The sequence below is a fragment of the Pteropus alecto genome, unplaced genomic scaffold, assembly GCF_000325575.1.
Source record: "Pteropus alecto unplaced genomic scaffold, ASM32557v1 scaffold10, whole genome shotgun sequence".
NCBI classification, from domain to species: domain Eukaryota; kingdom Metazoa; phylum Chordata; class Mammalia; order Chiroptera; family Pteropodidae; genus Pteropus; species Pteropus alecto.
This window is the reverse complement of record NW_006431210.1, coordinates 2,784,574-2,805,176: the sequence shown is the minus strand read 5'-3', so window position 1 is coordinate 2,805,176 and position 20,603 is coordinate 2,784,574. Positions and strand designations below refer to the sequence as shown.

General features: G+C 36.0%; 1 protein-coding gene across 6 annotated transcripts in view; it reads left to right on the top strand.

Moving 5' to 3' along the window:
- Nucleotides 1-20,603, top strand: part of NEK10 (NIMA related kinase 10) — a 189,863-nt gene that overhangs the window by 65,619 nt on the left and 103,641 nt on the right. For all 6 annotated transcript variants that reach the window (XR_001517765.2, XM_015596827.2, XM_015596825.2 and 3 more), the window contains 3 exons: nt 1,605-1,726; nt 1,865-1,967; nt 14,267-14,342. Coding sequence is in view for 5 of the 6 variants with exons in the window: in XM_015596827.2 (XP_015452313.1) it covers nt 1,605-1,726; nt 1,865-1,967; nt 14,267-14,342 (301 nt within the window). In the remaining variant the exon portion in view is untranslated. The remainder of the gene's footprint in view (nt 1-1,604; nt 1,727-1,864; nt 1,968-14,266; nt 14,343-20,603) is intronic.

The following is a 20,603-nucleotide window of genomic DNA, read 5'->3' as shown; positions in this document are numbered from 1 at the left end:
TGTTTGTTCTTAATATTAGAATAATTTTCTGTAATTTAGTGCTTATTCTATCATAAAGAGATATAGATTGGCTTCGAACTTGTACTAAAGTGACACAACTGGTCTTAGTTAAAAATAAAAACAACAAAATCCACTTTTTACAAGTCGAAGTGACTTTTTTACAACAAAAAGAATTGGAAGTGACTTAAACATACATAAAATATGATAAAATAGATTATAAAATTGTGATAAAAGGAAATAAAAGGTGAGAAAATTAAAAATAAAGCCAGAAGTAAGGTTAGAACATACAATAAATATTTCTTGGGATTATGAAAAAATTGGAAACAATATAAATGTCTTTCTTTAGGGAAATGATTAAATAAATTCTGATCCAACTGTATTGTGGAATACTTTGTAACCAATAGAGAGAATGGTATGGATCTGTGTGTACTGACACATAAGGATGTTAAAAAAAAAACTATAAGTTGCAAAATATGTATAGTATGATTTCATTTTTGTAAATATTGTATACATACATATTTCATATACATCCAAAACATCACAAAAGATACATATCACAAACCATTGTTAATAATTTCATATTGGTTTTGGAGGAGAAAGTAGAATTTACTGCTTTGTTTCTTGGCCTCCAAACATAGTCGGTTATGAGAGTTCCAGCATCCACAAGAAAAAACCCGGAGAAGCTCAGCTTTCTCTGCTCTTGACATAACAGAAATTTCTGTCATGGGTGTTGTTTTCAACTGTGTCATTCATAGCAAGACCACGGCATGATTCCATTGTAAAATTCTGTAAGGTAAATCTCTGAGACTACAAAACAATGCAGTTTAAAATTTTCTGGATGTCCAACTTGGGTAAAAATTTCAAAGGTAAATATTAGACTATTGAGAGGAAAGATGGATTTACATGTTCTTCAGGGAATCTTCACTGACTTGGGATCAGTAGCTTTTTCTCCCAGCCATTCCACATTACAGTGTACATAGCAAATGATAATATTTGCCAATATAAACTTATGGTAGGAGGTAGCTTGTAGCTGCAAGTGATGGTTGTGGGGCTCCAGTTGTCCCAACACCCCCATTTCCCTCTTCTAAGGCTGAATAGATCCATATCTTAATACATGTCTAACTCGTTAGTGCTGTGTCCTATACATTCATTGGGAAGCTTGGATTTTTTTTTTAAATTAAATCTATCGGGATGACATTGGTTAATATAATTGTATAGGTTTCGAGTCTACAATTTGATAGCACGTCATATTTATATCACATTGTGTTCACTGCTCAAAGTCAAATATCCTTCTGTCACCATATATTTGACCCCCTTTACCCTTATCTATCTCTCCCTCTCCCCTTTCCCTCTGGTAACCACTGAACTGTTATTTGTGTCTGTGAGTTTTTGTTTGCTTGTTTATTTGTTGCTTTCAGTTTTATATCCCACATATAAGTGAAATCATATAGTTCTCAACTTTTTCTGTCTGACTTACTTAGCTTAGCATGATAATAACAAGATCCATTCATGCTGTCACAAATGCAAAGTATGGATTCTAATTCGTGTTTTCAAAATATTTTTATTGAGTTTAAATTTCTATTACCTCTTTCTTTTTTTTTTAGATGATAGGTTGTATATAGTTATGGAGCTTATAGAAGGGGCCCCTCTTGGAGAGCATTTCAGTTCGTTGAAGGAAAAACAACATCATTTTACTGAAGAAAGACTATGGAAAGTATTTATTCAGGTACACTTCTATTTTCATTAATTTTTTCTATAGAACAGTAAAGATGGCAGCTGATTTCTTAGCAACATATGTAGTAGTCATCAGTGGTTATGTGTGTATTGGGAGAAATAACATTTGTTTTTTCTTTGCTGTTTCAAGCTGTGCTTAGCTCTTCGGTACTTGCACAAGGAGAAGAGGATCGTCCATAGGGATCTGACGCCAAACAACATTATGTTGGGGGATAAGGACAAAGTAACAGTTAGTAAGTATAAAAATCTTACAATTTTTAATTTAGAAATTTCTGAATATTATTCTAGAGCAGAGCTATCCCACAGAACTTAACTGCACTGAAAGGAATGTTCGCTATCTGCACTATCCAATATGGTAGCCACTTGCCACATGTGACTATCGGACACTTGAAATGTGACTAGTGTGACCAAGGAGGTGAAACTTAAATTCTATTAAATTTTAATTAAGTCGAACATTCCTATGAGACTAGTAGCTACTATTTAGTTGTATTTTGCCCATATGAGAGAAATGAGGGAATAAACTACTCTTAGGATGCTTAGGATAGTCTCTAGGTATTGTCTTTCTGTAGGAAGCTACTTCATAAAGAAAAGCTTTATGACCACCCCGTGGGTATTTTACACTATTTTACACTATTTTATTTTACACTATTTTAACATAGTCTGCACCATATGAGTGTAACATGTATATGTAATACACTTACGTAATATCATACATATGTATTACGTATAATATGTAATTACATATCAAAGGCTATGAAAAATCCAGCCATTCATATATTTCAACATCAGTTTTTATCAGAATATTTTCACCTATAGCTGGTAGGCCTCATGCTTGACAAAATTTTATAAATGAGAATGTTAATTTTTTTCCCCCACAGTTGGCTAATTCTCAACCATAACTTAAAATGAACTTTTTAGCTTAGCAGATATATTAGTTTTTTCCCACCTTTCTTCACTCATGAACACTTGTTTCTCTCATGGACTGTTAGTGGATCACCAGCTGTAAGCAGGGAGACATGTCTAAACCAGTGATCTCCAAATACCTTTGATCATGACATTCTATCATTAAAAATTTTTTTTGACAGTACACTGCCATTATATGTATGCTCGTTTATAAATTCTATACATATATCACTGTATAATCATCCTGTAGTACATGAAGTTTACAGAGATAAAATATAAAGGGGTACCATACAAAAATCAAAGTAAAGATTTTAATATTTTTCCCTGCCCCTCAGTAGTGGCCTTAGGCACCCAGCTTTGGAGACAGCTGCCCTAAATGTTACAGATGCAAGAGCTATATGACAGCAGTTCGAAGCTGACTCGCTTAGCTTTAGAAGAACCTACTTCCTCATGAAGGCAATTCCAGATGTCCACTTACCAAAACTGCATGTCTTCAATAAAAGCGACTAGATTTACTGTCCAGATTTTTGCAAGTAGAGTATCTTATATTAGTTTAAAAAGATAAGAGCAAACTAAAATAGAAGCTCTATGCATAACCTTCGATGCAAAATTGCTTGGAAATATTTCAAGCTAGAGCTTTGTGAAATACAAAATGTGACCAAATTAATTGTGAATCTTCATCTCGGACACACATTTGCTCAATCCTTTGAAATTAATTATAAATTAGTTTACCATTAAGCTTTTTACTGTTTTTCTTTGTATAAAATAGATTTGTATTTCATTAAGAATTTTTGCTATTTATAAACATGTAGGCATTTCAGTTTATAAGATAATAAGGATTATTATAAATTATGTATTTGAACTTCATAGCAAATAGAACATATATTTGTGTGTACATATATATGCACACACATGTACATATATTATTAAATACTATGAAACATGTTTGATGTGGTACATGATATATACATGTACACACGTATGTATATGTATGGTATATGTGGTATATGATATATACATATACATACACATATATATGTATGTACATGTATATATAAGAAAAAAAAATCTGTTTAATCTTTTTTAGATGGCTATTCAGGCCATATCTCCTGAGTGATAGCTAACCCTGCATTTCATTTTCTTACTAAGATTAGCTACGATCATTTTCTTTGGTTACATTGCAATACACTGAGGTTAATCTATTATTATAGTAGCCTGATTTCTTTCCTTTCTAAACTTATTTTAATTAATTTTTATATTTATTTTCTTTAATCAGTACCATGCATCAAAGTAGTTTACAAAATAAAATAGTGCTAAAAAGCTTATAAAGAGAAACTTCCCCATTTGCGACTCCCAGTCATTTCCCTGAAATGACCACTTTTAATTCTTTTTTGCTTTTCTTCTCATATTCTATTTTCCATTGTGACAGTGAGGATTTAGTTTTCCAATTCCCTTTTCTTCCCCATCTACCATCCTGCCAATACAATTATAGCACAACTTGGGCTTAAATCAATATTCAATATTTACATTATTACTACTGTGTAATTATCGTTCAACATTGATTTTCTTTCCTTCCTCGGTGACCTTTTTGTTTCTCTTGGAGTTAGTAATTATCTTCTTTTTTGTTTGTGTTCCTAGTTTTTTACATACCTATTAGTTCTTCTTCCCAAATCTTCCAAAATCACTATGAAGGGTTCTCTGTACTATTTATACATGGGCAAACATGACAGTTACTCTCAATTTTGTTTTCCCGGACAACCGATTCCTGCAGCTACTTGTAATGTAGACCAGATTTGAATTTCGCCCTGGAACTTTTATTTACTCCTTTTCTTATTAGAATCTCAGTTTCTTATAACCTATGCCTTTCTCTTTCTTTTTTTAACTCCCTTATTTTGCTGAAGTTTATCATCCAGTATTTTCCTAAGAAAAGTCATTTGGAAGTTACCATTTTTGGATGCTTGCATGTCAAAATATATTTTTATGGGACCCTCATAATTTATTGGTAGTTCAGCTGGGTATAGTATTCTCAGAGGGAAATCATTATCCTTTCAATTTTTTAGGCGTTACTTCAATCTTTTAATATCCAGTTTTGCTCTTAGGAAATCCAAGGCTATTCTGATTCCCATTGCTTGATCCGTGAGCTGTTTTATTTCTCTGGAAACTTTTAGGATGTTCTCTTTACCCTCTGCTTTGGATAGGTCTCTTCATTCACTGTGTCTGGAACTAGGTATGCTCTGTCGTCTGCAGACTTAAAACTTCTGGGAATTTTCTTGAATTATTTCTTCACTGCTTTTCTCTCCTCTGCTTTCTCTGTTTCCCCTTCTAATATTTGTGTTAGTCTTCGATGTTTATACTAAATAATCTCCTAATTTTTAAAATAATTCTTGTCTCTTTGTTCTACTTTAGAGTTATTTCCACAACTTCATTTTCTTATACTTCTATTGAATATTTTATTTTTATTATTATTTTTTTTAATTTCCCCAACTTTCATCTTTTTCTTCCATTTTTCAGGGAATCCTGCTTTTATTCTCTCTCAGGATAATACAGACTTTTTTTTTTCTTCAGTATCCTGCATCGTTTCCATATCTTCTAGGTCTATCTTTTCTATGTTTTTTTTTTTTTTTCCTGTTTAGTTTGATCTGTAGTTCCCATTGGACACTGAGAAAAGGCTATCAAGCGAGTTCCAGTTAAGCCTGTCACCTGGTAGACTTCCTTAGAGCATAAAAGAGTGTTTCATTTGAAGACCCCCAAAGTCATTAAACTTTCCTAGAGCGAGCATCTTCAGTATTTTGCCCGAGGTAGTGTCCATCTGTCTGCTGTCAATCAGGAAGTAACACAAATGAAGGGGGCTCAGGGAGCAACGTTCAGTTGCTTCCCACTGAATTCTTGTGAGTTCAGCTCCACTGTGTTTGGTTTCTTTTTCATTGTTACTTTGGAAAATTGACCTGTTTTTCTGCTAGTGACAGAGGGTATTCAATTTACCGGTAGTGCCATGTTTGGGTGTGAGCAAGTACCTGAAGACTTGATTTCAGTTCCATGTTTTGAGCTTTTTCCTTCCCTTCTCCCTTAGGCAGCACCCTGGGCTCTGCAAGGGGAGTGGGTTGGGCTCCCTTTGGCTCCTAGTGTCCTCAGCCACATGGATTGGGGCTCCTGCTCTGTACTGTCCTCCATCTACTTTTCACCTCCCAAAAATTCATTGGAATATCTCATCATCTGTTGTCTTCAAGCCCATTGTAATTGTTTCTGTGGGTTAATAACTTTATAAAGAAAAAAATTCCTCCCTTCATTTTAGCAATATATTGAGAGCTAGAGGCGATAAACATATATGATCGATCTACTTTTTAACTCAGAATAGGCTAGTTAGTTACATTATTATGTTTCCATATTAGATATAACTATATACCATATTCATGTTTACTCTCTAACTTTAATAAAAATACATTTTTTGTTTACACTCATACTTCAAAGGATTCCCTAGAAAAACTTACTTTGTTTTACAAGAATAAGCAAATTCTTATTTTGTTTTTCTCTGTCCTGGTCCTCATTGCCACTCCGCCCAATCTTATTTGTATCACTATTTTAGACTTATACTTTGGAATTATTAATTTGAAAAATCATTTTCCATTTTCAAGAGTTTTTGGCTTTAAAGTGAGACAGTTTTAAGTTTCAAATAAAGAAGCGGTGATAAATCTCAGAACAGACTAGTCCAACTTATCTCTGCTAAAGCAATTGTATGGGCAAGACATTGAAGTGCTACCATTATTTCAAATGGGTATGAAATGATTTTATGACTAAAAAGATAATCCACTATTTAAAGACATCACTATTTAAAAATATTTTATTTAAAAATATTTTAAATAAAATAGTGATGAAATATGTTTTTCAGTGTCTTGTCATTGATATAAATGTGGACATTAGAACCTCTTATTTTTAAGAGGAGTTATAATTCAATTAAAATTTTATAGCATTAATTTGAAACTAAAACATAAGATTCCCAAATTTTAGGAGGCTTAAATAAAGCTAAAATTCATAGTGTTTATAAAAATAGGCTGCAGTGTGTGTGTGTGTGTGTGTGTGTGTGTGAGAGAGAGAGAGAGAGAGAGAGAGAGAGAGAGAGAGAGAGAGAGAGAGAGAAAGCAAACATATCACCACAAAGGGGCAGCCTTGTCATATTTTATTTTTCTCTTTTCTTGAGCTAGAAGGTTTATTTACTCCCAAAAAGGAAGCACAGAAGCACAGGATTGCCAAGTGATGTTTAAGATGCACGAGACCAATGTATTGAAAATGTGACCAGAAAAGAAAGCTTTAGAAAAACAAAAATATCCCTCTTCTCTTTTTTCTCACTATAGGTGAATTAGATGTTTTACAATTAAGATTGGTTTGCAGTTCTTTATAGTAAGCCTGTTGGCTGGAGTTGGCCTTCATGAAGCAGCAGAGTACAGAGTACTAACATATTTAGGCATGCACAGTTTTACAAATGGCCTAACTGTAATGTTTCAATATATTTCCATTTAAAAGACTGTCTTTTAATGACTTTTGCCATTGAAAAGTGTCCAGGTCTTGCCTCTACATTTATTTGCAGCTTTGGAGGCAACACAAGGGAACAGACCCTGGTTCAATGGCACATTGGGCTAAGTATAGTCAAAGCTGGCCCCGAATGCTGTCACCTGCCAAGTAAAGATCCACATTGTGCCATCACTTTAGAGGATGACTCTGAAAGAGGGAATCTGTTGAAATGAACTTGCCTTCTGACCTAGCATTTTACATGTCTTGGCTTTTACAAACACTCACATTTTAATGTAAACCTTACATGCCTGCTTTTATCCTCTGCTCTCAAATAAAAAAAGAAAGGAAAAGGAAAAAAACCTCAACTATAGGTAATAGATTTCAGACATGGGCTTTAGTGCATGACTCAAGAGGCCACATGTTCATCCTGCAACAAAACAGGCTGTGCATATTTGTAGATGTTTCTCAAATTATATGTGGCTGTTGCTATTGGTAATAATAATAAAGGCATACTTGATTCAATGGAACATTTATCAAAGACTCGAATGCTCATAAAATACAATCATATGCATGCATGTTGGAGTGGATATAAGATGAAAGCCACGGTCTCTCTCTCCTGAGCTCACAGTCTTATGGGAGGGCATTCAGATCTTTACTCAGAAGTATTGTCTGAACTACCACATCCTGTAGTGAATAAGACAAGCATGACAGATATGGTCACTGTCTCCATGGAGCTTATAGTTGCATTACAGAGTGATAAAGGCAAGGACGTTATCTATACAAAAGTACTATTAAATTGGGATGGACCATGGTATGGTCCATCCATACCATGGATGCAGTAACAAGTAACCTGAAAGTCTCAGGAGCTTAAAACAGTGGCAAACTATAGCCTGTGGGACAAATCCAGCTGTGGCCTGTTTTTGTATGTTCTGAGAGCTAAGAATGGTTTCTATATTTTTAAATGATTGCTACTAGAAGAGAAGAATATGTGACAAAGACTACATGTGACCCAAGAAGCTTAAATATTTACCATCTGGCCTTTTACAGAAAAAGCATGTCCACCCCTTAAAACACCAAAGTTTCTATCTTGCTCATACTACATGAACACTGTAGGTCAGTAAGGGGACTTAGAGACCCAGGCTGCCTGAAACTCCTCCACACCTGCTTCCATATCACAGAGGCAGTGACCCGAGAGCATGGCGAACCATATCTCGACTCTTAAAACTTCTGCCCCAAAGTGTCACATGTTACTTCAGCTCAGATTTCATTGGTCAAAGCAAGTCAGATTTAACAGGGTAAGGATACATTGCTTCCCCAGAAAAAATATGGGCTGAACAGTTACACAATCTTTCACAGCTACCTTGCACAGGAGAAAAAGTGACTAATTCTGCCTGCAGGACTTTCAAGTAAGGAGTTAAATAGGCCAGATAATTGTTACGCTCTTTTGTAGAGACAACAGACTGGGCAAGAATATGGAGGCACCAAATCTTTACTACCTTAGGAAAAAATTGGAAATAAAACTTCCCAGTGTTGGGTTTATAAGGCCTTCTAAGTTTATATGGCTGTATAAAATACACCAGAGATGAAGGATAATAGAGTTTATTTTAGTGGGTGTTTTCATATTGGCACATTGGGATATGATTAAATCCTCTGAAGAAAAAATTATAGGGTAGAATCTGATGCGTTATGGATGTGTTGTTTTCATTCTGTGAGTTTTCCCAAAGTGTGTTCTCTGAAGCAGCATGGTGAGTAGGTGGGGGTGTCTATTTTTACAGAGACAAATTCAGCAATGCACTGTACTACACATCTGACTGTCTGATCAGTCTGCCCAGCCTCATTAGTGGGCTGAAATACTGGAGCCTTTTGGAGTCTAGAATCATGCCACAAATTGTGTGTGCGCGTGCATGCATATGCGTGTGTGTGTGTGTGTGTGTGTGAGAGAGAGAGAGAGAGAGAGAGAGAGAGATAAGAGACTTCTTGTTTTTGTAAGACTCAGATCCTTAGCACTCCTACTAAATATTACAACTGTATGTGTAAAGTTTCATTATCCCAAGTAATAGTAACCAGAAACAAATCCCACACTGAAAAATGATTTAAAGAGCCAACATTTACTAAGGACATTAGGTTCCCGAAGAATCCAGTGTGCTGAAAGCCATCCTAAAGTAAAATGAAGTTTGTGTACAGTAGATTTGGAATTACCTAGGATTCAGGAAGTACCCTTGTGTCAGGTGTTGAATTTTTCATCCTGAAGCTCCCAGTCATAACAACTCCATCAATAAAAATCAACAAAATAGTGGTGCTGCTGAGTAAAAGGAATACATTCACTCTGCCTCACCCTGGGTAGGGTCTGTACGGGGGAGCAGGGAAGGGGGCTTTGGAAGAGTGGCATGGGGCCTGGGGGAAGAGCTCCCTGGTATACCAGCATTCAATTCCTGCTTCCTTCCCCTATTTTAGAAATTCATTTGAGACTTGATTAAGGTTCTACTTTTTGAATTAGAAATAATATGGTTTATGACAGCTATACTTCATTTGGAGGAAGGTCGAGGGCAGTTTTGGGGACAGGGATTAGAAATCTGAGTTGCCTTCACAGGAGGAAGTACCTGCCAGTGGGACAGGGGTTTGTTGAGGAGAAATTCCGAGCATCTTTCTGGGAATCCCCTTCTTGTCCCTAGTGGAGCCCTGCACAGAGGATTACTGATGATCCCCCTGCTATAGAAGTTGGAGGCTGGCCGCTCCATCTGCTGAGGGAGAAGGAAAGGGCAGAACTTTAGACAAGATAGGGTTGCAAAGTGGACATCTTCCTTCTGGCCTCTTACACAGCTGTGTTCAAGTAGACACCTCTGCCATCGCCTAGCATGGGGTTTCAACTGATCATCTCCTGAAATTATCAGAGTCATTCCTCGTTTTCACTTAGAGAGACATCCTTAAGATTTCAAAAATTTTAGCTATGCTTTGAAGTAAAGAAGCAGCTGCCCGTAGCTACATCTCTTGAGCGTTCACTATGGCATAAAAATCATATACTCATTTTCTCTTCCAATATTTGAGGCACATTTCCATCTTTACAGATAATAAAACGGCTTAGAGAGGTTAGGAAACTTGCTTAAAGCACACCCAACTAATAGATTGGCAGTGCCAGGGATGAACCACCTTTGCCTCTAGAGTTTGTCGCTTAACCAAATCTCTTAATAGTATTCCCTTAGGGGAGCCATTCCAGGTAAAGAAAAAAGGCACGTTTTGGGGCACCAAGGTGCTCTTAATCAAAATGCTGTGCAAGAATGAGGCCAACAGCTCTTTTGAAATGGACATTTTCAGATGGGCGATGATGACAGAGGTCAGTCATCTGAACATGGCCTGTGAAGTCCTGCATCACTGGGCCATACCCTCGATTTTCTACTCTCCAGCCAGCCTGGCCTTTTCTCAGTTTTTTTAATGGATTATACTTACTTGATCACAGGACCTTTGCATATGTGGCTTCCTCAGCTTAGAAGTTTCTTCTCTACTTTCTCTTCTTACGTAGTTAACTCCTGTCCTCCTTTACATATTTAGTCAATCACCATTTTGTCACACATGTTTTCCCTTACAAGCTGCGTCCCCTATATCCTCTCATTACATCATATATTAACCTGTTCTTTAATGATTTTGTCACAACTGCAAATCTACATTTATGTGTATGATTCTTTGTTTAATGTGTATCTCTACCATTGTCCCTAAGAGCTGTCAATATGAACGGTTTCTGACATGGTTACTATTTTATCTTTAGTACCTGGAACATAGTAAATGTTTAGTGTATATTTTAATTGGACTAATGAATAAATCGATGAATAAATGGAGAGTCTTGAAGGCTAGTAGGGAAGCTGGAAACTTTATAAGGACTAGCAATCAGGAGGCCTCCTGGTACTTATATTGGGGCTTATTGTGATAAAAACAAAGGCTAGTAGATTGTTCCATTATTAAATACCCTATGGAATGGATCAGAAGGAAGAGCTTCTGATGAGGGGCATTTAGATTATGTATGGCAGGAGGAACGAGGGCCTGGACTCATGGGACATTTAAACTATGGTCCCAGAATGAAAACAAAGGTTTAGCTACAAGAGCTGGTGAGTGGGTGAATGTAGGAGCACAAAGGAAGAACAGAGATTTTAAGCCTGGGTAATGGGGACAATGCGTTGCCATCTGCTGTTTGGGATATCCCAGAGCCACAGTCCTCAATCTTTTTGACACCACAGACTGGTGCCCCTATGAGAATCTAATGCCTGATGATCTGAGGAGGAGCTAAGGCTGTGATGATAGCGCTGGGGAAACGCTGCAAATACAGATGAAGCTTCGCCTGCTCGCCTGCCACTCACCTCCTGTTATGCGGCCCGGTTCCTAATAGGCCACTGACCTATACCAGTCTGTGGCCTGGGGGTTGAGGACCCATGTCCCAGAGGGCTGTGAATGATGAACTTACTCTGGGGTGTGAAGGGGCAAGTGGTTCAGATGAAGCCCCAGACAGAGGCCGGGGCTTTCTGGCTTGGCTGTGAATTTAGGAGTTACTGACACGCCTGTGATAGGTGAAAGCTCCCTGTGCAGAGGGATAGGAACACCATACATCTGTGCAGTATTTCAGAATGCTTCTCATCTATTGTAAGTTGTCAGAGCAATCCTTGCAAAAGTTAAGGTAGATTTTGTAGGCCATTTTTGAGAAAACAGAGTAGCTGAATAATGTGTCCAATGTCACACAAGTAGTAAATAACAGAGTAAGAATCTAAGAACTCAACTCAAGACCACAGCTTTTCCATCTAAAGATTGGCAGCCGTAGGCGGTAGCAGCAACATGCTATATAGTCTTTACCATTATCTGTATCTTTTGTTCTATCAAAGGAGAGTATTTTTAATCCTAATTCTCTCTCTTTCTCTTTTTCTCTCTTTTAATAATGTGCTATATGCAATGCACAGGGAAAGAACAAAACTGTTTTCTGTTGCCATTTTTGAATTTCTATTATAGCACATGAATGCTTTTATGACCATAGTTCCTGAAGTAAAACTTTTTCCTGTACTCCAAATATGATCACAAATGAGGAAAGAGTAATAGAAACATAACTGCTAACACTAAAATCTTCCAAATGGCGGAACAATATTAGCTTTCACTTTCCTTAAGAGCACTTCTCCACCTTCTATGCTTTTGCAACCATTAGTCTGCATTTCTGCCATTTTTCTAAATTAACTGGAGTGGGTAGAATCATTGTGAGAACCACTACTTAGTTTTGCCTTTTAAAATCAATGGCATTTTTATAAAGGCAAGATAATTTCTATGTAGAATTAGAACTAAAAGTTAAAGGCTTATTTTAGATTGCAAATTGGTCAAGGTTTATGTGTGCTAAAATTATCGTGAGCACCTAAAAATATTAAAATACTATACTATTTCTACTAATTTTCTCCATTACATAATAGAGGAATAGAAAGGTTATAGCAAGCCATGTAGCTTGTGGATAGTTCTTAACACTTCATATAATTTAGGCCTCTAATATTTCCCATTTGTCCAAAGTACTGTTGGATTGAGAGGATGAATAGGTAGATAGGTTGGTAGGTAGGAGGGTGGGTAGATAGATAAGTAGATAGACAGACAGACATATCCATATGCATATATATCTATATATATATCAAAAGATATCTCTGTCAATCTAGTGATAAATGATATAGTCTTTGCTCCTGTATCTTGCATACTAATTAAGACTCTCAAATAAAAATGAATGTTAAATAAAAATAAAGTAATTTCAGGTAATGAAAGATGTTAAAAATTAAGTAAATGTAACAGAAAGGTGTTGAAGAAGGGGACAAATTTTTGATAGTGTGGTCAAATAAAACATTTCCAAAAACCTGGATAATGTACGATCTTATATGCCTGTTAGGAGTTTAGCCTTGGTTCTTAGTATTTATCAGAAGTCTTTGTAGAATTTTAACCTCATTAGTGGGGATATCTGCTCTAGGTTTTTCGAAGATCATTTTGACTCAGGAATGGAGAGTTACGTTTTGAAGGGAGTGATGGAAGCAGAGAACCTGTTTAGGAACTATAGTTCAGTAGCCTAGGTGAAGGTTCATGGTGGCTCAGAGTAGGGCAGTAGTGGTTATATTAATTATGTATTGCTGTGGTGCTAATCACTGTGAAACTTAGTGGGTAAAAACAATAAACATTTATTTTCTCACCATTTCCAAGGGTCAGGAATTCAGGAGCAGCTTAGTTAGGTAGATCTCGCTCAAGGTCTCTCACAAGGGTTTAGTCAAGTTGTCAACTAGGGCTGCATCATCTGAAGCCTTGACTTGGACTGGAGATCACATGCCTGGCAGTTAGTTCTGGCTTTTGCCTGAACTTGGCCTCTTATCCTCCAGGGCTGCTCTGGTTCAGCACTATGTTTTTATGTAATACTGGTAATTACATCTTTTGAAATGTTGGTAAATCTGTACAATGAGGTTATGAGGAATATTTTCCTACCACCTCAATATAAGTTGTTGAGTGGTTTATAAAAGAGAAGTATTTGTGATTTGAAAAGTAAAGCTAGTGCTAATATTATAGATATTTGATGTTCTAAATTAAAAATTCAAACCATTCCTTGTTGACATAAAAATATTTTAAGATTATTTTAAATATCATATTTACTGTGATTTAGTACCAATAGATGCCATTTAATTTCAGGTTTTTAGGTCTTCATGTTAGTTATTCAGGCTTACCTTATTTTCATTTTTATTTTTATTTTTATTTTGGCCAGATGAGATCATTACTGCCATATGCGAAAATATTAGATTCATTCCATCAATTTAAAATTGTAAGAGATAATTTAAAAAGTGAAATCAAAAGTTCAATTAGTACTTTGTCCTATGTTTCAGTCAAAACTAACATTAGTTTTTTAAAATGATAAACCTCATTATGTCAAATTATGTAGCATATAGACATATTATATGTATGCTATTCATTAAGGCTGGGAGTGGTATAGAAGGCTAGTACATAGGGCATTATGACTGAAGGTAAAAAAATATAAAATAAAAAAAAGCTTTTTATTGTGAACTGTAATAGTTATTATAAAACTTAAGGAACGATGCTAATTCTGGGAAAGTATAATAACATTGTTTTGTTTTATGAATTGTAGCTGACTTTGGCCTGGCAAAGCAAAAACAAGAAAACAGTAAACTCACATCTGTTGTTGGAACAATCCTGTATTCCTGGTAAGGACAGTTATTTTATGGCTCTCAAACATCATACTTAACTCGTTTGGGCTTTCATTTTTTTTCTTGGCTCACAAAGAAAAGACAGTTTTAGGAAATGAAGCTTGTTTAGTAAGTTTTCCCCAATTACTCAGGTAATATGCATGTGTAGAATTCTGTACATTGTTATGTGTGTTTAAAGTGACAACAACAACAACAACAAATTATTGTTTTTCTAACGTAACTCTGACCCTCTTAGGAACTACTTTTACTACTTATAAATTGAAATGATCCTTGACATATAGTAGATGTGCAATAGTTGTTGAATGAATCTATGAAAGAACTAGTAGACTTGCTAGCCAAAATGACACTTGGAACATTTTATTGCACCTATGGTATGTATGATTCTTTTTCTTTCTTTATGCCTATAAACATTCAAGGGTAGGGGAAGAGTTTTTATGTCCTAATATATATCCCAGCATCTGGTAAATAATAATTGCTTAATAAATTATATTGTGTGAATGAGTAAATCATGACATAAATACTTACACATATGTTTACAAGGTTGTTTGCTTCTTGGATAAATGAGTGTTTATATTTTGATGAATTGAGACACTTATAGCTTCTTTAGCATGCTTTGAAGGTTTCTTTGCAATCTATTAATTATTTTGAAGTGAAAAATCTTTTGCTGATCATGTATAACTTGTTTGAATCTGCTGAAATTAACGGAAAGATGTAGTCATCAGTAGACATAGTAGATTTCAAGGAAATATTTTAAATGTCATTCATGAAGTCAGGCAATCAAGACCCTTCTACTTTCTTTTTAAATCTAGTTTATTGTTGTGCAGTTGATTACTGAGGATAGAATTCAATGTGAATCTTCTAAGGGCACGTGAGTGGAAATTGTAAATAACAGCCTCATTTAAAAAATTCCTTTCATACAAAAATGTTCAGAATAGTGTTTTGGAGGGTGAATTATCATTTATTTTACTAGAAATTTCTCACATCTTTGTTCTTGAAACTAACTTAGAAGATACAGAGGTTGGTGGCCAGGCTAATACTGTACCTTGAAAAAGGCAAGTTTATGTGTACACTTAATCTCTTAACAATGTTGACCAACCCATTACTTCTGCTGTATGAATAATTTTCTTTTGTTTCACTTTGCATTCTTTTTCAGATATAATGAAAGTTTAATCACAAAAGTGTTAAATTATCATATATTCCTGAACAGATTTGATTGTCAGTCAATTTTACAAAACAAATACAATACAAACTCAAATTTCAGTGGGTCATACTTGGTATAAGCAGATTTATTCCCAATTTTAGAATTTTAGTTTTGCTAACATGATACCTTTGTGTGTGTTAGGGCGGGGAGACTCTAGAGTGTGTAGGAAGAAATCTAAAACATGACAAGTATTTTGCTTTATTAGTCCAAAGATAGAGTTACATTTTCCTTTAATTTTACAGTAACTGAACAATTAGAAAAGGTGAACCTTCTAATATAGTTCATCTATTTTATTTAAGTATATCACAATTGTTTCATTAAATGCACAGTATATTTTATCACCATTCATCTTTGCATTATGCTTTTTGTTCACTTAAATTGCTTTAAAAATTATTTCTACTCCCTTCTCCTACCTCTTCTTTCCCCTAGTTGTTGGAAATGCCCCTTGTGTATGGGTTTGATGACTTTAACATCACAAACCATCTGTCTTCCTAGTTTTTGATGTCTTCAACTGAGCCTGTAGTTAAAAACAACAACAACAACAACAACAACAACAACAACAACAACAACAACTTGGTTTCTAATTAAAATCCGTTCCTTTCTTACTTAGGGTTTCTCCAGAAGACAGGATTCAAGTAAATAGTTTATTTGGGAGGCGGTCCCAGGAAATGGTCGTAGGGGAATGGGGAAACAAGAGAGAAGGGAAAGCAGCCAGTACAGGAAACATTAATAATGAGATTCATAGATTATCATCTGAGATATAATGTAGATGTTTCAGAGTTGTCCTGTATGCCGAGCGAAAGCTCGAAGTATTTTTTTACTTTTTTTATTTTTTCCAGTTTCAAGTTTGAACATGTCACTAGCAAGGGCTGCTTTGGAGGGTTAACTCCCGGGCACTCTGGCCTGACTGCAGTGGGCTGGGAGAAAACCCTCAGGCAGAGAGTCATGGGACACTGCTTAGCAGTATGATGCCAAGGGCTTGTACTGGATATGTCAGTAGGTGGAGACCTGGCCAGGGTCCCCACACTGTCACCTATTATACTCCCTCAAGTTCTAATTGTTCCAAACGTAAGGTGTTTCTTAATAAATTGTTTAATATGTCCAGTTTCTTTTGAATTTTCCATATTTTTAATTTTGGGTTTTCTCTGAGTTTTTGAATTAGACAAAAATAAAACAGATATCTTTCATAGTCCTTACTTTGAGTCCCACACCTTCATGCCTTTACTTGAATTGCCCCTTTAGCCATCCGCAGGGTATTTCTCTCCAAATTCTGTCATCTTTGTGTGATCCTTCTGAGCTTCTCTAAGCCTATTAATGGGGATCTTGGATGCCCGGCACTGCCCTCAAGGGTCCCCAGAGTTTGATGAGGTTGATGTTCCCATGTTATTTTGCTCTTTTCTTTTGCTTTTACTTCCTTAGATATTAATTTATTTAATGGAAGAGAGTTCTCTTTATCAACTATTGTAGGAAGTGCCTCAGAGCATTCTTTATTCTGTATCTCAGCTGCTAGATAAATCGTGTGTGAGCACTGGACTGACTATGCTAGAACAGAAGGTCAATAAAATCTCATTTTCTTCATCTGGTTTGATTCATTATTAGGCTGGTCATTGTTATCATTCTCATGGAAAATAATCTCCTTATAAATAAGTACTTTGGTTCCATTTTTTATGTCTATGTCTAACTCCAATTTCACAGTCCCAAGCTGCCCACTATCTTCAACTGCATTTTCAGAGCAGATTTTAGAGTTTCAGCTCTGAGAATCATTTTACTAAGGCTAGTTCTTCACTGAACATGTATTTGGGTTTTCTGGGTAATAAGCAAGTATGGTCTAATAAAAATGGAAAACTGACTAATCCTGGAATGAGAATTCAGACTTTATTGCTTAGTGTAATCGCATTCACATCATGATATTAGATAATAAAAACAAAAGCTGGTGAAGTTTTCACTGGATGGATCAAAATAATCCTGTATGCAAACCTGGACAAGTAGAGACAAAGTGAAGCATGCCCAACTATTGACTGTACCTCATAAGTTCTTAAGAAAGCTACAATATCTTCAGAACTCAGAAACTGTTAAATGGCTTACAACATTTCAGTAGCTTCCAACTGCTCATAATTTAAAGACCAAGTACTCAGTGTGGCCACAAGCAGACAACCCTGCATACTCTAGCCTCTGCCAAGTTATCCAGCGTTACCTCAACCCAGATTTTACTCTGCCAAATCCTAGATGTTCCATCTACATTCCCTCTGACCACAGGGCTTTTGCACATGCTGCTCCCTCTAGCTGAAATACTCTTTTATCTTCTTGACATCTGATTGACTCTTTCTCATCCTTTGCTTCTCAACTGGAATGTAGCCTCCTCAGCCTAGCCCCTCTCTAGGCAGAGCATGCTTCCCCTGGTCTGTATCCTTTATGCACTTTTCCTTCACAGAGCTGAAATTTTCATTTATTTCGCGATAGGCCATGATGATTCTGTTCATCACTGTCCCCAGCACTGAGCCCAGAGTTTGCTACTTTATAGGCTCATAAGGAATATTTACTATAAGAATGATCTAATACTGGCCTGATTTTGAATAGAACCTAAAATTATATACTCTAAAGGAAATTGCTCCTTTTCACTATAACAATTTTTTTTTATCCCCTATGACCCTCTCCCTTTGCTATTCCTTCAAAACTCCAAATGCACCCCTTAGATGCTCTCCCTCCAGAAAGCTGCAGAGTTTCCTTCCTTACTCTGCCCACCCCCCGCTCTGGTCTCTCCATCACTTTTGTAGAGAGGTTTTCCTGATCATCTGCCCCAGATGGCTACCTCCTTCGGACTCTATCATTTTATCTTACTTTATTTTTCTGTAGCACTTTATTTTTTCTGGCCTCTATCTGACATTATGTTATATTTTAATTGGTTTATCACGTGTCTCTCCCACTAAAACACAAAGTCTATGCCAGCAGGAGCTATTGTCGGTTTCATTACTGTTGTTTCTCTGGGGCCTAGAAGAGCAGACAAACAGAATTCTAATAACTATTTAGAATATTTTGAATTATTAAAGTGAAAACAAGTCATTCTTTTTTTTTTTGATTTGTCTAAAAATGTCTTTCTTTAAAAACTTTATTGAAGAGTAATTGGGAGAAATCGAAAAATATAATTGTATATGTTTAAAGTGGACAACGCGATGATTTGATAGACAACTACATTGTGGGGTGAATACGAAGATCAGGATAACTAACACATCCATCACCTCGCATAGTTAACTCTTTGCGATGGTGGTAGTGAGAATCCACTCTCAGAAAATTTCAGGTGTACAGTATCATACTATTAACTGTGGTTACCATGCTGCACATTAGATCTCAGGACTTATTCTTCTTGTAACTGGACATTTTTACCCTTTGACCCAATCATTCATTTTTCCTTCCTCTCAGCTCCTAGTAATCACTGTTCTATTCTCTGTTTCTCTGAAATTGGCTTCCTATTATTTTTTTTATTTTTGACTTTTTTCAGCTGGCTTATTTTACTTAGCATAATGTCCTCTAGGTTCATTGATGTAGTTGCAAATGGCAGACTTTCCTTTTTATGGCTGAATAATATTCCATTGTACGTATTTGCCACATTCTTTATTTTAATGAGATTAAAAATCCATGTGCATTTTTATCAAACTCTAAAGAACTAACATATTTTTGAACTCTTCTTACTTTCACCTCAATAAAGCCTGGAGTGAATGGTTTTTAGTGTGAAACAGTAAGTGCCTTGGTGCTAGGGTCTGTTTTATTTTATTTTATTTTCCATTTATTTACTTTTATATCTTCTATAGTTACTAGAACAGCGCATAATGGGATCGATGGGATGTTATTTTAAAAAAAATTAATGTGGAATAATTACAAATTATTGAGACAAGTATTTTTTCTGCAACCGTTAAATTGGCCCTGAGGGAAATTTCTAAAGAGGAATTTTTTGAAAATAAGAACACAATTGGAAAGAGAAAGTAATATTGACAGGCAGATCTGTAGGGTCATTGTTAAGAGCACAGGCTCTGCAATCAGGCTGCCTGGGTTTAAGTCCTCGGTCTGCTGAGAATAATAAATTATTGACCTTCTCTGTGCCTCAGTTTCTTTGTCTGTAATCTAGGGATGTTAACAGCACTTTTAATAATTTCTAGGGTCGTATGCAAGTCAAGTGCTTGGAATAACCTGGCATATGGTAAGCACTCACTAGAAAATAGTGATCGTTGTTTTGTGTTTGTCTAACATTTGAAAATATAGTGTTCATTTGAATGTATAGATTGTATTATGTCTAGGAATCAGATTTATTTTTAAATAGTTACAACAGAGAAGAGTTACTTATGCCATGTTTATTTATAGCTCCTTCTCCCTCCTTGTCTCTATATTTCTACCCTAGATGGCTGCTTTGGTTACTAGCAGGAACAAGGTTTTGTCTAGCAGCCAGGCCCAAGCAGCTAAGGAGTATAAAAAAGAAAGAATATGAGCTTAGCAGGCAAAGACAGAGAACCTAGAAGAACAGAACTTTCTATAGTGATGCCTTGAACAGGCGGGATGCAAGGATACTTTTGTCTGTAATTGCTTTTATGTATGGCTTCTCTATGGCCCAGCAGGATAATATTTACCTGGATAATATTACCTCTCCTTCCCCTAGTCCCTCAAGGCTCTATAAATACACACACACACACACACACACACACACACACACATACGGAATGTGGACCCATTCAGCTGGTTCAGCTAAGAGGTCCCAGATGGTCTCACATATCTGCCAGTGGTTGTTAACTCTTGGCTAGGGCTCCTTGGACTTTGTCCAGGCAGTCTTTTCTTTACATGACTGTGTTGGAGCAGCATTTCAAAGGGCCAAAAGTTGAAGCTGCAAGGTCCTTTTAGAGGTAGCCTTGGATATCACTTAACATCCCTCCCACCACATTCTATTGGTCCAAACAAGTTAAGATCAGCCCAAATTCAAGGGATAGGCCAAGAAGTACATTTACCCCTTTAGATGGAAGGAGTTTCACAGAATTTGTGGCCATATTCGATAAACCATAACATAGCCCTGTACT